The sequence below is a fragment of the Manis pentadactyla genome, chromosome 4, assembly GCF_030020395.1.
Source record: "Manis pentadactyla isolate mManPen7 chromosome 4, mManPen7.hap1, whole genome shotgun sequence".
Taxonomy (NCBI): domain Eukaryota; kingdom Metazoa; phylum Chordata; class Mammalia; order Pholidota; family Manidae; genus Manis; species Manis pentadactyla.
In genome coordinates, this window is record NC_080022.1 from 58,379,306 (window position 1) to 58,397,122 (window position 17,817).

The 17,817-nt window shown below is 35.7% G+C and overlaps 1 protein-coding gene across 1 annotated transcript in view; it reads right to left on the reverse strand.

Moving 5' to 3' along the window:
* LRRC40 (leucine rich repeat containing 40) overlaps positions 1-17,817 on the reverse strand; it is a 67,601-nt gene that overhangs the window by 17,625 nt on the left and 32,159 nt on the right. The window contains exons 7-9 of the mRNA XM_036890167.2: positions 17,058-17,230; positions 7,581-7,668; positions 7,422-7,467 (exon numbers count right to left, since the gene is read on the reverse strand). Coding sequence (XP_036746062.2) covers positions 7,422-7,467; positions 7,581-7,668; positions 17,058-17,230 — 307 coding nt within the window. The remainder of the gene's footprint in view (positions 1-7,421; positions 7,468-7,580; positions 7,669-17,057; positions 17,231-17,817) is intronic.

The window sequence follows — 17,817 nt, forward strand, 5'->3', positions numbered from 1 at the left end:
GTAAAGAGGGAGACTATTTTTCTTAGGAGGGGCCTAGTATGAGAGGTAGATTTATTTTTCATTATATATCCTTGTATATTGGTTGAATTTTTTTTTTAATCCATGGACATTTACTGATTTTTAAATGAAAAAAACCTAAGATGGCAAAATGCCCCAAACTAATCTATAGATTCAATGAAATCTCTATCAGAATCCCCGCTGACATCTTTGTAGAGATTAATAAACAATTCTAAAAATCGTATGGAATTGCAAGACACCAAGAATAGCCAAAACAAGCCTGAAAAAGAATAAAGCAGGAGGACTTACACTTCCTGATTTAAAATCTTATTACAAAGCAATGGCAATCAACATAGTATGGTACTGGCAGAAAACAGACATTTATCAACTGATTTTCAATGAGGATAACAAAACCATTCAATGAGGAAAGAACAGTCTCTTCAACAATAGTGCAAGGAAACTGGGTAGTTACATGCAAAAGAATTATATTTTACATTTATCTCACACCACATGTAAAAATTAACTCAAAACAGAAAAATAGATCAGAGAAAAGTGCAAGAGCAAAAGTATAAAACTCTTAGAAGAAAACATGGGGCAAATCTTCATAAAACAGAATTTTGCAAAGGATTTTTAAATATGAAACCAAAAGCATAAGCAAAAAAAGAAAAAATAAATTGACTAGTTAAAAAATGCTTTTGTGTTTCAAAGGACACCATCAAGAAAATGAAAGACAACCCATAGAGGGCTAAAAAATACTTGCAGATCACATATATGACAAAAGACATATGTAGAATACATAAAGAACTGTTACAACTCAATATAAAAAGATAAATAACCCAATAAAAAAATGGGTAAAGGATCTGAATAGACATTTCCCCAAAGATGTACAAATGGCCAATAAGCACATGAAAAGATGTTCAACATCATCAGTCATTAGGGGAATATAAATCAATTCTATAGTGAGATACCACATCACACCCACCAGGACATCTAGAAGCAGTCAAAAAACAGTAAGAGTTGGTGAGGATGTAGAAGAATCAGAATGCTCATACAATGCTGGTAAGATTGTAAACTGGTGAAGCTGCTTTGTAGAACAGTCTGGCTGTTCCTTAAATGATTAAACATAAAGTTACCACATGACCCAGCAGTTCCTAGATATATATTCAAGGGAAATGAAAATATATATTTACACTGACACTTACAAATAAAAAAAAATGTTTATTACAGCATTAACCATAATAGCCAGAAGGCAAGTAAATTCTTTTCTGAGGAGATGAAAATGTTCTAAAAATGACTATGATGATGGCTGTACAAATCTGTTAATAAAGCAAAACCATTTAATTATATGCCTTTAATGGGTGAATTGTATGGTATGTGAATTATCACAATAAAGCTGTTTTTTTTCTTTTTTAAAGACCATTTCCCAGTTTCCCTTACATGTGTGGCCATATGACTAAGTTCTGACCAAAGGCATGTTATAACACAACACTTTATATATAACCTAATATATTTAATCACTCTTTTACCTTAAAATGCCATAAAACACAACTTAATAAACTTCAAAGAATAGAAATAATATAATGTCTGCTCTCAGACCACAATAGAATTAAGCTAGAAATCAATAACAAAAAGATAAATGGAAAATCCCAAAGTATATGGAGATTAAATCACACATTCCTAAATAATACATGGCTCAAAGAAGAAATCTAAAGATAAATTTTTAAATATTTTAATTACAGGAAAATGAAAACACAACTTATCAAAATTTGTTGGGTACAGCAAAATCAGTGTTTAGCGGGAAATTTATAGCATTTAGTATTGAATATAGTAGAGAAGAAGAAAGACCTAAGATCAATAATCTAAGTTTCTACCTTAGAAAATTAGAAAAAGAAGAGCAAATTAAATCCAAAGTGAGAAGAAAAGAAAGAAGAATTAGCAGAAATTGATGAAATTGAAAGAGGAAATCAATAGAGAAAATGAATGAAACGAAAAGCTCGTTCTTTAGAAAGATCAACAACATCATTATGCCTCTAAGTCAGGCTAACTAAGGGGGGAAAAAAAATGGCACAAATACTCATATCAGAAATGAAAGAGGGAATGCCACTACAGATTACACGGACATGAAAAGGATAATAAAGGAATTCTGGGAACAACTCTATGCCCACAAATTTGATAACCTAAATCAAAGGTACAAATTCCTTGAAAGACAAAATCTGCCAAAACTCACACAAGAAGACATAAACAACCTGAATAGGCCGGTATCTATTAAACAAATTGAAGCAATAATTAATAACCTTCCAAAACAGATACCACCATACCCACATGGGTTTACTGGTGAATTCTACCAAATATTTAAGGAAGAATTATACCAATTCTTTACAAACTCTTTCAGAAGATAGAAGCAGAAGGAATACTTTCAATCTTATTCTATGAGGCCAGCATTACCCTAATACCACAATAGATGAAGACATTACAAGAAAACAAAACTAGAAAGCAACATCTCTTATGAACATACATGCAAAAATCTTCAACAAAATACTAACGAATTCAATCTAAGAAAGTATAAAAATAATTACACAGCACAACCAAGTGGTAAAACCCAGGTATGCAAGACTAGTTCACATTCAAAAATCAATTAATGTGCAAGAGAACCAAGATGGCGGCATGAGTAGAGCAGCGGAAATCTCCTCCCAAAACCATATACATTTTTAAAAATACAACAAATACAACTCTCCCTAAAAGAGAGACCAGAAGACACAGGACAATGGCCAGACTACATCCACACCTGCGAGAACCCAGCGCCTCACGAAGGGGGTAAGATACAAGCCGTGCCCAGCGAGGCTCAAACGCCCCTCACCCCAGCTCCCAGCGGGAGGAGAGGAGTTGGAGCAGAGAGGGAGAGGGAGCCCAGGACTGCTGAACACCCAGCCGTAGCCATCCGCACTGGAGTGCAGACACACAGTGTGTGCGTTGGGTGCTGGGAACTAGGGAAACAGGACAGTAAGACCTGTGAGTGGGTCCCCGCAGCTGGTGTCCCAGGGACAAAGAAAAGCGAGTGCTTTTTGAAAGTCTTAAAGGGACAGGGACCCCACAGCTGGATGGAAGTGCCCTGGGACACCTAGCCCAGCAGCAGGGAATCCTGGGGAACTCTGGGCACCCGAACCCCTGCAGCACAGCTCGGAGGCCCCTCACCATGATAAACAGCCTCCCGCCTGTTCCCCCTCCAGTGCGGCTCTGCCATATAGGAGAAGCAGCTTGAGGCAGGCCACACCCACAGCAACTGCTGAGCTAAATAAACTCCATAGCGGCCGGGCAAGATCAGAAACCCCGTCTGCACGCAGCTGCCCAGCACAAGCCGCTAGAGGCCACTGTTCTCCCAGGAAAGGAAGGCCACAAACTGGCAAGAAGGGACTTTCTCTTACCCAACACGCGTGCCAGCTCCCTACAAATATATCTATCGCCATGAAAAGGCAGAAGAAATTGATACAGACCAAGATCACAGAGGCAAACCCTGAGAAGGAGATAGACCTAACCAGTCTTCCTGAAAAAGAATTAAAAATAAAGCTCATAACCATGCTGATGGAGCTGCAGATAAATATGCAAGAGCTAAGGGATGAAGTCCAGAGGGAGATTACAGACGTCCAGAGGGAGATTAAAGAAGTGAAACAAACTCTGGAAGGATTTATAAGCAGAATGGTTAAGATACAAGAGGATCTCCAGGAATGAAACAATATTAAGAGAACTGTGTGACCAATCCAAAAGAAACAATATCCGCATTATAGGGGTACCAGAAGAAGAAGAGAGAGAGAAAGGGATAGAAAGTGCATTTGAAGAAATAATTGCTGAAAACTTCCCCAAACTGGAGGAGGAAATAATCGATCAGACCACGGAAGTGTACAGAACTCCCAACAGAAAGGACCCAAGAAGGACAACACCAAGACACGTAATAATTAAAATGGCAAAGGTCAAGGACAAGGACAGAGTTTTAAAGGCAGCTAGAGAGAGGAAAAAGGTCACCTACAAAGGAAAACCCATCAGGCTATCATCAGACTTCTCAACAGAAGCCTTACAGGCCAGAAGAGAATGGCATGATATATTTAATGCAATGAAACAGAAGGGCCTTGAACCAGGAATACTGTATCCAGCATGACTATCATTTAAATATGAAGGAGGGATTAAACAATTCCCAGACAAGCAAAAGTTGAGGGAATTTGCCTCCCCAAAACCACCTCTACAGGGTATTTTAGAGGGACTGCTCTAGATGGGAGCACTCTGATGACTAAATAGATGTCACCAGAGAAAATAAAATCACAGCAAAGAAAGCAGACCAACCAAATACTAACTAAAGGCAAAAAATAAAATCAACTACCCACAAAAGCAGTTAAAAGAAGCACAAAAGAGCACAGAATAAAACAACCAACATATAAAGAACGGAGGAGGAGGAATAAGAAGAGAGAAAAAAAAGGATGACCAGACAGTATTTAAAATAGCTCAATAAGTGAGTTAAGTTAGACAGTAAGATACTAAAGAAGCTAACCTTGAACCTTTGGCAACCACGAATCTAAAGCCTGCAATGGCAATAAGTACATATCTTTCAATAATCACCCTAAATGTAAATGGACTGAATACACCCATCAAAAGATACAGAATAATAGAATGGATAAAAAAGCAAGACCCATCTCTATGCTGCTTACAAGAGACTCACCTCAAACCCAAAGACCACAGGAACAAAGAAAGACTGAAGGAACAAAACAGCAGCAGAATCACAGAACCTAAGAATGGACTAACAGTTACCAAAGGGAAAGGGACTGGGGATAAAGGGAGGGAAAGGAGGGATAAGGGTGGGGAAAAAGAAAGGGGGCATTACAATTAGCATGTATAATGTTGGGGGGACATGGGGAGGGCTGTGCAACACAGAGAAGACAAGTAGTGATTCTACAGCATCTTACTACGATGATGGACAGTACTGTGATGGGGTATGTGGGGGGGATTTGGTGAAGGGGGACCCTAGTAAACATAATATTCTTCATGTAATTGCAGATTAATGACAACAAAATAAATTAATTAAAAAAATCAATTAATGTGATCCTTCATATCAATGGACTAAAAAAGAAAAATTACATGGTCATATCAACAGATACATAAAAAGCATTTTAAAAAATCTAAGACCTACTCATGATAAAAGCTCTCAGTAAATTCAGATTAGAAGGGAACTTTCCAATTGGAAGTTATAGACTATCTACAAAAACCCTAAACCTAACAGTATACTTAATGAGAAACTTGAAGTTTTCCCCTAAGATAAGGTACAGGGCAAGGAAGTCCCCTTCTCATTACTCCTTTAAGTATCATACTGGAAGTCCTTGCTAATGCAATAAGGCAAGAAAAGAAACTAAAACGTATACAGATTGGAAAGGAGAACATAAAACTATATTTGTTCACAGATAACACAATCACCTAGAAAATCCAAGAGAACCAACAACAACAAAAAACCCTACTGGAACTACTAATAAACTATTATAGTAAGACTGCAGGATTACAAGCCTAATATACAGGTTAATATACAGAAGTAAATTGCTTTCTTTTTTATCAACAATGAAAAAGGAGATTTTGAAATTAAAATCACAATATTATTTACATTAGTATCCCCCAAAATGAAATACTTAGGTATAAATCTAACAGAATATACATAAAAGTTTATGAGGAAAATTACAAAACTCGATGAATGAAATCAAAGACCTAAATGAATGGAGAGATATTCCATGTTCATGAATAGGAAGACTCAATATTGTCTAGATATTAGTTCTTCTCTGATCAATAGATTCAACACAGTCCCAATCAAAATCCCAGCAAGTTATTTTGTTGATATCAACACACTGATTCTAAAGTGTATATGGAGAGGCAAAAGACCCTCAATAGCTAATACAATATTAAAGAAGAACAAAATCGAGGACTAATGCTATCCAACTTCAAGACTTATTATAAACTATAGTAATCAAGACAGTTGAATTGGCAAAAGAACAAGTAGATCAGTGGAACAGAATAGAGAGCCCAGAAAGAGATCCCCATAAATATAGTCAACTGATCTTTGACAAAAAAGCAAAGGCAATACAAAGGAGCAAAAAGTCTTTTCTACAAATGCTGCTGAAACAATAGGACATCCACATGCAAAAAAACTGCAGCTTTATTGCCAAAACTTGGAGGCAACTACTATGTCCTTCAATAGGAGAATAGATACCTGTGTTATATCCAGACAATAGAGTATTATTCAGTGCTAAAAAGAAATGAGCTATCAAGCCATGAACAGGCATAGATAAAGCTTAAATGCATATTACTAAGTGAAAGAAGCCAATCTGAAAGGATTATAGACTGTATGATTCCAATTATATGATACTCTGGGAAAGAAAAAATCATGGAGACTGGAAAAAGTTGCCAGGTTGGGGGATAGGGAGGATGAGCAGACAGAGCAAAAAAGGGTTTTCAGGGCAGATCACAGAGGATTCTAGGGCAACTGTATAACATTAGAATGACAGATACATGTCATTATACATTTGTCTAAACCCATGTATGTGCAACTAAAAAAAGTAACTATGGTAACTATGAGAACAAGAGACCCCTAAGGTAACCATGAACTTGGGATGATCATGACAGGTTACTATAGGTTCATCCCTGGTAAAAAGTGTACCAGCCTGGTTAGCAATGTCAATAATGTGAGAAGCTATGCATGTGTGGGGACAGAACATATATGAGAAATCCGTACCTTTCTCTCAATTTGTAAACCTAAAATTACTCTTAAAAAAAAGTCTTTAAAAAATTTGATTATTCTAATATGACTTCTAACTGATTCGTTTCAGAGTAATCATTTTTTCTATAGAAGAAAGCAAAAGAAAGGAAACTTTCATTGGTAGGAATGAGTCCCAGTACAAAACTGTCTTACTCAGTTAACATACTGACTAGCAATATGGTGCTAGGCCAAGCTGTGCATAACCAATAGAGTTGTTAACAACAGACATAGACCTAACAAAAAGAGATAAATTAATAGCTGCTGTTATTTAGCTACTAAGTTTTGGAGTGATTTGTTATGTAATAATATACTAGTATAACAAATTTTTAATGCTCTAATGTATGCTACAATGACATACATGAAATAAAAATGGGAATATATCACTATTTTAGTAAAGCATTAAAAATTATAGCATTATTTTCTCTTTTGGTACATGTTCATGCTAAATTAACATATCCTGAAAAATGTGTTTTATCTTTATTTTTTTTTCAGAACTTAGCAAAGTAGCCCTGTATGGATTCAAAATCAGTGTCACACCTGCCAGGAACTATTTCCTCTAGTTATTTATACCCAAAATACTTGTAAGTTTATTACTATTAACACTTCACCACCCTTCAAAATATATGAGAAAATAGAAAGGTACCTTGAATCTTGCTTCGTAGATATTTTAACACTTCTTGAGTTCCTTTCTGAAAAGACAGGGAGAAATATATTCACCAATACATACTTTGTAGTTTTATAGATCAAAAAGCATATTTGAATTTCAAATTTAAAACCAGAGCTGAATTCCAATATTGCTTACATTTATAATTTCTCTTCGAATCGTTCTCAAAGGATTTCCTTCTAGTGCCAGGAATTTCAAATGAAGTTTTCCCAATGAATAGGGTAGACTAGAAAAGATTAAATTGATTTCAGGGAAAACATTAAAGATAAGTATAATTCAACCAAATAATTGACTATAAAACTAACATCATATGACAAACTAGGCTTCATAAAATAGTTTCAAAGAAAGCCCAAGTAATGTAGGTCTAAGATATTTTCCTTTGAGATAAATACTGAAGAGGTAAAAGAACAAACAGATTTGTTTCAAAGTTGTCATAATGTAATTGCTAAAAAGAATAGGAGCTGTAAGATATTTGCTCAATTGTATCTATTACTGAAAAATACATGTTCAAAATATAAATTTGAATGAATCAGTGACTCAAGATAGCCATCCTGATACTAAATGTTTTGATTTTAGCCTTTCAAGTAAGCAAATAAAATTCTTCCTAAATAAAAAGATGACAAAAATAATTTTTTTTCAATCAACCAATTCATTCTTTCATTCAATAAGCTAAGTCATGTTTATCTTTGGTACAAAAAAAGATAACCTGCTTATACACAGAAATATTCAATCTTAAAATTTATTAAACATCTATCATACACTAGGCATTGGCATAGGGATATCAAGATCCTTGCCCTTAAGGAGCTCTCAGTTGAACAAAGGAGAAAAACATACACAATTAACCAAAATACAATGAATAAGAATTATTTTATATTACTGGTGAGCATATTAATAGTACAGCCACTTCAGAAAACAGAGACATTTAAAGTTAAACATACAGTTACCATACAAATAAGCAATCCCAGGAGTAATGAATAATGTCCACACAGACTTTTATATGAATGTTCACAATGGTAAAAAAACTGAAAACAATACAGATGTCCACCATCTACCTAGTAAAGACATGAATAAAGTGCAGTATATCTGTATAATGAATATCACTCAGCAATAAATATGAATAACTACTGATACACACAATCACACGAATATATCACAAAAGCTTTATGCTACATGAAAGATGGACACACACAAAAAATACATTGTGTGATTACATTTATATGATATTCTAAAAAAGGCAAAACTACAAGGACAGACCACATCAGTGGTTGTTAGAGGTTAAAGGGATTGACTGCAAAGGATATGAGGAACCTTCAGGGGGACAGAAATGTTCTATATGACTGTGACAATGATTATACAAACATACACATTTGTTAAAAGTCATCTAATTATACACCTGAATTGGTGAATTTTATACCATGTATATTATACATTGACAAATAAGTAGGATAGAAAATATACAGATGTAATAAGACAAATGCTAAACAAGTAAATTTGCTATGAGACTAGATCTGTAGTAATTAGTAAGGGGGCACAGGGTGAAGGGAACAGCAAAGCTTGGCTTTGGGCCTAAAAAGAAGAATGAGATTTCATCAGGCAGGGAAGGCAGGAAAAGGGTAGTCTCAGGTAAAGGAACAAAATGTAGAAAAAGTAAGTACATTTATATAGGTCAGTATAGTCAGAGAGTAAGATACTTGTAGGAGTGAAAGATGATAGGGAATAAATGAAGTCTGACTGTGAGATGCCCTTGAATGTTATGCTAAAACTTTATCTGGTAAGACAGTCCAGCTGCTGGTTGGAAAACGAGAGGTATCAAAATCTCCCAGGAATTGTTTAAAACAATAAACAAAATAATTCTATGGTCCCACTGTAAGAAATTCTGATTCACTGGTGCCTCAGCATATGTATTGTTTTTTTTCTTAAAGCTTCTTAGTGATTTTGATACATAGCCATATTTGGAAAACAGTTCTATAACAATGAAGAACCATCAAAGCTTTTTAGCAGAATGACTTGATAATTTCTATTTTATAAAACTACACTGGTAGCAGAGCGAAGAATCCATATTGTGGTTAGAGAAGATTCTGGAGGGGTACAAAGTGAGTAGAATAAACATCTAGGATATATAGAGTTAGAGGAGAAGAAGCTAATGTTTATTAAGTGCCATTATGTTCTAGGCCCTGTGAGATATGCACACTTTATATGCAGAACTCTGGAGAGAAGAACATATATATCAGAAATATTTGTGCCAATTACTTCATATACTTAACATTTTGCCATACTTTTTGTTTTAGGTATTTCCTTTCCAGTGCTTTCTTGCAGTAGCCAAAATAAATTGCCATGGGGAAAAATTTATGTCAATATTTGTAAGAGGCAAGAGACTATTTCATTCACTCACTGTAAGATAAGCAGTTTTAGGGATATCCAGATCACTTATTAATTTTGTTATAAACAGAAGTAAGTGAAAAGAGTGTTCACTGTCCAATAATTCAAATCTATTATCAAGACCTAATATATGCCCTGTGTGCACCAGAAAACCATTTTGATTATTAAAAATATTTATTAAAGTAAGCACATAAAAAAGAATCTGCCTTGCTTAACCTTTCTCCTCCTGTGAATGGCAAATAAGTTTCTGACATCCAAATACAAAACCTCAGACATCTAATTACTGTATAATCCCAGGTAAATCTGAGTCTTGGTATATAATCCTAGGTAAATCTGAGTCTTATTTTTTATATCTCTAAAATATCTCCACCTCTAAATTTTATGGTTCAATAACTTTTTGTGATTCTTTGGTCATTACTCCCTTCATTTCCAACACACTTATTCTAACACATCATGCTTTTCACATCTTTCCTCCTCTTTCCAGTCCCATTGTCACCACAGTTTAGGTTCTCATTATGTAAGAGATAAATCTACACATTTTCAACCACAAAGAATTGGCTATAGCAAATATTCCTTAATGATAAATATTATTCTATATTCTATAAATCTAATAGAGTTTATTTAGATTTCCCACCTATAAAACCACTCCTATCCAATGTATCCAACCCATTATCATCAATATTTTTATTGAGGTATGATTGATATACACTCTTATGAAGGTTTCACATGAAAAAACCATGTAGTTACTACATTTACCCATATTACAAGTCTCCACCCATACCCCAATGCAGTCACTGTCCATCAGTGAAGCAACATGAGACAGTTCCACTATGTGCCTTCTCTGTGCTACACTGTTCTCCCAGTGATCCCCCACACCATGTGTACTAAATATAATACTCCTCAATCCCCTTCTCCCTCCCTATCCACCCGCCCTCCCACACACCTCCCCTTTGGTAACTACTAGGTCATTCTTGGAGTCTCTGAGTCTGCTGCTATTTTGTTCCTTCAGTTTTGCTTCATTGTTATACTCCACAAATGAGGGAAATCATTTGGCATTTGTCTTTCTCCACCTGGCTTATTTCACTGAGCATAATGTCCTCCAGTTCCATCCATGTTGTTGCAAATGGTAGGATTTGTTTCTTTCTTATGGTCGAATAGTATTCCATTGTGTATATGTACCACATCTTCTTTATCCACTCATCTACTGATGGGCACTTAGTTTGCTTCCATATCCTTGCTATTGTAAAAAGTGCTGCAATAAACATAGGGGTGCATATGTCTTTTTGAATCTGAGAAGTTGTATTCTTTCGGTAAATTCCAAGCAGTGGGATTCCCGGATCAAATGGTATTTCTATTTTTAGTTTTTTGAGGAACCTCCATATAGCTTTCCACAATGGTTGAACTAGCTTACATTCCCACCAGCAGTGTTGGAGGGTTCCCCTTTCTCCACATCCTCGCCAGTATTTGTTGTTCTTAGTCTTTTTGATGCTGGCCATCCTTACTGGTGGTGAGGTGATATCTCATTGTGGTTTTAATTTGCATTTCCCTGAAGATTAGTGATGTGCAGCAACTTTTCATGTGTCTGTTTCCATCTGAATTTCTTCTTTGGACAACTGTCTCTTCATATCCTCTGCCCATTTGTTAATTGGGTTATTTGCTTTTTGGGTGTTGAGGTGTGTAAGTTCTTTATATATTTTGGATGTTAACCCCTTGTCGGATATGTCATTTACAAATATATTCTCCCATACTGTAGGATGCCTTTTTGTTCTGTTGATGGTGTCCTTTGCTGTACAGAAACATTTCCCCGTTGTATATGCATGGCTTCTTTATCATATATTAAATGACCATATATGGTTGGGTTTATATCAGGGCTCTCTAGTCTGTTCCATTGGTCTATGAGTCTGTTCTTGTGCCAGTACCAAATTCTCTTGATTACTGTGGCTTTGTAGTAGAGCTTGAAGTTGGGAAGCGTAATGCCCCCAGCTTTATTCTTCCTTTTCAGAATTGCTTTGGCTATTTGAGGTCTTTTGTGGTTCCATATGAATTTTACAACAATTTTCTCTGGTTCGTTGAAGAATGCTGTTGGTATTTTGATAAGAACTGCATTGAGTCTATAGATTGCTTTAGGCAGGATGGCCATTTTGACAATATTAATTCTTCCTATCCATGGGCATGGATGAGTTTCCACTTATTGGTATCTTCTTTAATTTCTCTTAAGAGTGTCTTGTAGTTTTCAGGGTATAGGCTTTCATTTCCTTGTTAGGTTTATTCCTAGGTATTTTATTCTTTTTGATGCAACTGTGAATGGAATTGTTTTCCTGATTTCTCTCTCTGCTAGTTCATTGTTAGTGTACAAGAATGCCACAGATTTCTCTGTATTAATTTTGTATCCTGCAACTTTGGTGAATTCTGATATTAATTCTAGTAGTTTTGGAGTGGATTCTTTAGGGTTTTTATGTACAATACCATGTCATCTGCAAACAGGGACAGTTTAGCTTCTTCCTTGTCAATCTGGATGCCTTTTCTTTCTTTGTGTTGTCTTATTGCCATGGGTAGGACGTCCAGTACTATGTGAATAGAACTAGGGAAAGTGGGCATCCTTGTCTTGTTCCCGATCTTAAAAGAAAAGCTTTCAGCTTTTCACTGTTAAGTATGATGTTGGCTGTGGGTTTGTGGCCTTTATTATGTTGAGGCACTTGCCCTCTATACCCATTTTGTTGAGAGTTTTTATCATGAATGGATGTTGAATTTTGTTGAATGCTTTTTCAGCATATATGGAGATGATCATGTGATTTTTGTCCTTTTTGTTGATGAGGTGGATGATGTTGATGGATTTTCGAATGCTGTACCATCCTTGTATCCCTGGAATAAATCTTACTTGATCATAATGGATGATCTTTTGGACGTATTTCTGAATTCAGTTTGCTAATATTTTGTTGAGTATTTTTGCATGTATGTTTATCAGGAATATTGGTCTGTAGTTTTCTTTTTTTGTGGTTTCTTTGCCTGGTATTGGTATTACAGTGATGCTGGTCTCATAGAATGAGTTTGGAAGTATTCCCTCTTCTTCTATTCTTTGGAAAACTTTAAGGAGGATGGGTATTAGGTCTTCACTAAATGTTGATAAAATTCAGCGGTGAAGCCATCTGGTCCAGGGGTTCTGTTCTTATGTAGGTTTTTAATCACCAGTTCCATTTCCTTGCTGGTAATTGGTCTGCTCAGATTTTCTGTTTCTTCCTTGGTCAGCCTTAGAAGGTTGTATATTTCTAGAAAGTTGTCCATTTCTTCTAGGTTATCCAGTTTGTTAGTATATAATTTTTCATAGTATTCCCTAATAATTCTTCTTATTTATGGGGTGTCCATAGTGATTTTTCCTTTCTCATTTCTGATTCTGTTTATGTGTGTATACTCTCTTTTTTTCTTGATAAGTCTGGCTAGGGGTTTATCTATTTTGTTTATTTTCTCAAAGAAGCAGCTCTTGCTTTCATTGATTCTTTCTATTGTTTTATTCTTCTCAATTTTATTTATTTCTGCTCTAATCTTTATTATGTCTCTCCTTCTGCTGACTTTGGGCCTCTTAGTTCTTCTTTTTCTAGTTTCATTAATTGTGAATTTAGACTGCTTATATGGGATTGTTCTTCTTTCCTGAGTTAAGCCTGTATTGCAATATACTTTCCTCTTAGCATGGCCTTGGCTGCGTCCCACAGATTTTTGTGATGTTGAATTATTGCTGTCATTTGTCTCCACATATTGCTTGATCTGTTTTTATTTGGTTATTGATCCATTGGTTATTTAGGAGCATGTTGTGAAGCCTCCATGTGTTTGTGGGATTTTCAATCTTCTTCACATAATTCATTTCTAGTTTCATACCTTTGTGATCTGCGAAACGGGTTGGTACAATTTCAGTCTTTTTGAATTTACTGAGGCTCTTTTTGTAGCCTAGTATATGATCTATTCTTGAAAATGTTCCATGTGCACTTGAGAAGAATGTGTATTCTGCTGCTTTTGGGTGTAGAGATCTGTAGATGTCTGTTAGGTCCATCTGTTCTAATGTGTTGTTCAGTGCCTCTGTGTCCTTACTTATTTTCTGTCTGTTTGATCTGTCCTTCAGAGTGAGTGGAGTGTTGAAGTCTCCTAGAATGAATGCATTGCATTCTATTTCACCTTTTAATTCTATTAGTATTTGTTTCATGTATGTAGATGCTCCTGTGTTGGGAGCATAGATATTTAAAATGGTTATATATTCTTGTTGGATTGACCCCTTTATCATTATGTAATGTCCTTCTTTGTGTCTTGTGACTTTCTTTGTTTTGAAGTCTATTTTGTCTGATATATGTACTGCAACTCTTGCTTTTTTCTCTCTTTAGTTGCATGAAGTATCTTTTTCCATCCCTTCACTTTTAGTCTGTGCATGTATTTGCATTTAAAGTGAGTCTCTTGTAGACAGCATATAGATGGGTCTTGTTTCTTTATCCATTCAGTGACTCTACCTCTTTTGATTGGTGCATTCAGTCCATTTACATTTAGGGTGATTATCAATAGGTATGTACTTATTGCCACTGCGGACTTTAGATTCGTGTTTGCCAAAGGTTCAAGATTAACTTCCTTACTATCTAAGAGTCTAACTTAACTCACTTAATATGCTATTCCAAACACAATCTAAGGGTTCTTTTCTTTTTCTCCTCCTTTTTATTCTTCCTCCATTCTTTATCTATTAGGTATCATATTCTGTACTCTTTGTCTATCCCTTGATTGACTTTGGGAATAGTTAATTTAATTTTGCATTTGCTTAGTAATTAGCTGTTCTACTTTCTTTGCTGTGGTTTTATTACTTCTGGTGACAGCTATTAAACCTTAAGAACACTTCCATCTATAGCAGTCCCTCCAAAATAGACTGTAAAGATGGTTTGTGGGAGGTAAATTCTCTCAGCTTTTGCTCATCTGGAAATTGTTTAATCCCTCCTTCAAATTTAAATGATAATCTTGCCAGATAAAATAATCTTGGTTCCAGGCCCTTCTGCTTTATTGCATTAAATACATCATGCCACTCTCTTCTGGCCTGCAAGGTTTCTGCTTAGAAGTCTGATGTTAGCCTGATGGTCTTTCCTTTGTATGTGGTCTTATTTCTCTCTCTGGCTGCTTTTAACAGTCTGTCCTTATCCTTGATCTTTGCCATTTTAATTACTGTATGTCTTGGTGTTGTCTTCCTTGTGTTCCTTGTGTTCAGAGATCTGTGGATCTCCATGGCCTGAGAGACTATTTCCTTCCCCAGATTGGGGAAGTTTTCAGCAGTTACCTCCTCAAAGATACTTTCTATCCCTTTCTCTCTCTCTTCTTCTTCTGGTACCCCTGTAATGCGAATATTGTTCCGTTTGGATTGGTCACATAATTCTCTCAATATTCTTTCATTCTTAGAGATCTTTTTTTCTCTCTGTGCCTCAGCTTCTTTGTATTCCTCTTCTCTAGTTTCTATTTCATTTATCGTCTACTCCACCGTATTCAACCTGCTTTTAATACCCTCCATTGTGCTCTTCAACAATTGGATCTCTGACCGGAATTCATTCCTGAGTTCTTGAATATCTTTCCGTACCTCCATTAGCATGTTAATGATTTTTATTTTGAACTTCCTTTCAGGAAGAGTCATGAGGTCCATGTCATCTTTCTCAGGGGTTATATTAATTTTACTCTGTACCAGGTTCCTTTGGCATTTCATATTTGTATATGGCACCCTCTAGTGTCCAGTGGCTCTACTCTCTGGAGCTGCTCAGCCCCTGAAGCAATGTCAGGGGTCACAGGGCCTGTGTATTGTTGCCTGGGGGGAGGAAAGAGCTGTTTCCTGTTTCCCAGCTGCTATGCCTGTCTCCACTGCCTGAACCAGTGGGACAAGCACACCAGTATAAGCTTTTGTCCCAGAGCAGCTGGATAGGGATCCCTGCTTTCCACAAGTGGCCGGAATCTCAGTTCTCCAGGAATTCTGCCTGTCTTAGCTTTCCAACCCCGTAATCATGAGAGTATCATGAAAGCACCATGAAATGTGTGCTCCCAGCATAGATCTCCAGAGCTAGGTGTTCAGTAGTCCCATGCCTCCACTCCCTCCCCGCCCCATTTCTCTTCCTCCCACTGGTGAGCTGGGGTGGGGGAAGGGCTTGGGTCCCACCGGGCCACAGCTTTGGTAAGTTACCCTGTTCCGTGAGGTCTGCTCTTTCCTCCAGGTGTGTGCAGTCTGGAGCAGTCCTCTTTCTTGTTGCTCTCTCAGGATTAGTTGTATTAATTATATTTTCATATTATATACAGTTTTAGGAGGAAGCATCTGTCTCACCTCTCATGCCACCATCTTTAATCCTCACCAATTTATTTTTTAAAGAAATTACAATCAAATTGTATCTGTTCTTAGTCTTTTAATAGCTCCTCATTAACTAACGAAAATTGAATCTTCACAGGCATTTCAAGGATCTCTTCCACAAGGCCTTAATTTATCTTTCAAATCCTAAATTCTCAGTCTCCTTACTTGTACCTTATTTGCCAGTGCAATTTGATTCCTTGCTGTTCTCTGAAAACATCCCTACAATTTTCTGAACTTCAAAGCTTTGTTTGTAACAGTTCCCCTACCAAGTGAATCATTCTGATGACCTTACAAGTGCTCTTGAAAATCATGGTAATCCTTTATAAAGGTCACATGATGGGACTAGGGTAGGACATGACCCTGAAAGTGAGGGTGTTCTTAAATTCTGTAATCTAGGCAATTAGCTTGCCTCATCCTAGTCCCAGTCCTAAAGATCATTTAAGAATGTTATTTCTTCCACACAAGTCTGTCCTGATTCTTCTCAATAACTTGTGATTTCCGTATCTCTTTTAAGCCCCCAAATAATCTCTCTCTCCCATGGCTTTAAATTCTTTTAACAAAGTCAAAAAATACTTATCAGGCACCTTCTATATACCCAGGCACTGACTGAGATAGATCAGTAAACAAAACAGATAAAAATCCAAACTTCTTAGAATTTAAGTTCTAATGGGTTAGAGCAACTTATAATTATATCTGATTCTATTAACATATTAAGCTTGCTGACAGGAAAAAACCTAATTATTCTTTGTAGGTCTGCACATGATACCTGCTCAATGAGTATTTACTGAATTCCATTAAAAAAAGATTTCTATATGCTTTTTACAAATATTTTAACTTTTGAATTATAACCAAATACAGCCATAATTTCTTATTCATTTGTTCTTTAAACTTACCTACTAATATCATTGTTGCTTAAGTCAAGCCTTTCCAAAGACTGTAGCAGTGTAATTTCATCTGGAACAGATTTTAACTTATTATCCCGCAGGTCTAGCACAAGGATAGAATTCAGGTGCTTAAGATGTTCTGCCCCTAACATTTCAATCTGGTTTTCTCCTACATGTAATTCCTACAAAACCAAAGATCAATCATGTGTATTTCTGTGTTCAATTTTGTATTAGATAATGAAAATAAAATTGAAATCTTAATTTCAAATCATTGAAAAACATGGAAAAAAACAACTTTCTAATTACTAAGATGCTTAAAATTTCAATTATGTTTAAGCCATCTTACAGCTAAATGAAAATGCAAAAATAAAATTTTCAAGAATCTTCTGGTAATTTAAAAAATAAAATTTAATCTGGAAGAAAGTTCAAAGTTCTTAAAACCAAGAGAGAACTGCTTTAGTAGTTACATTTATGGAATTAATAAAATACAAATATAAGAACTATACTAATGAAAAATTTAAGTTTTAAAACAAATCAGCTTAAGTTTAAAGTTATTTATAGTATAATCAGTTAGTCATTCAATATTTTCATTAGTAATTCTTATATATGATGATTTCCCATTAACGAAATCTATAATTATCAGATGGATAATTTATTTCATTAGATAACCTTTCAGTTCTTTTTATAACTGTCACCATTCTGTTTAAAAGAAATTCTTTAACAGGTTAATGAAAAGAGTATACATAAAAGGAAGCAAAGCACAGCAAGT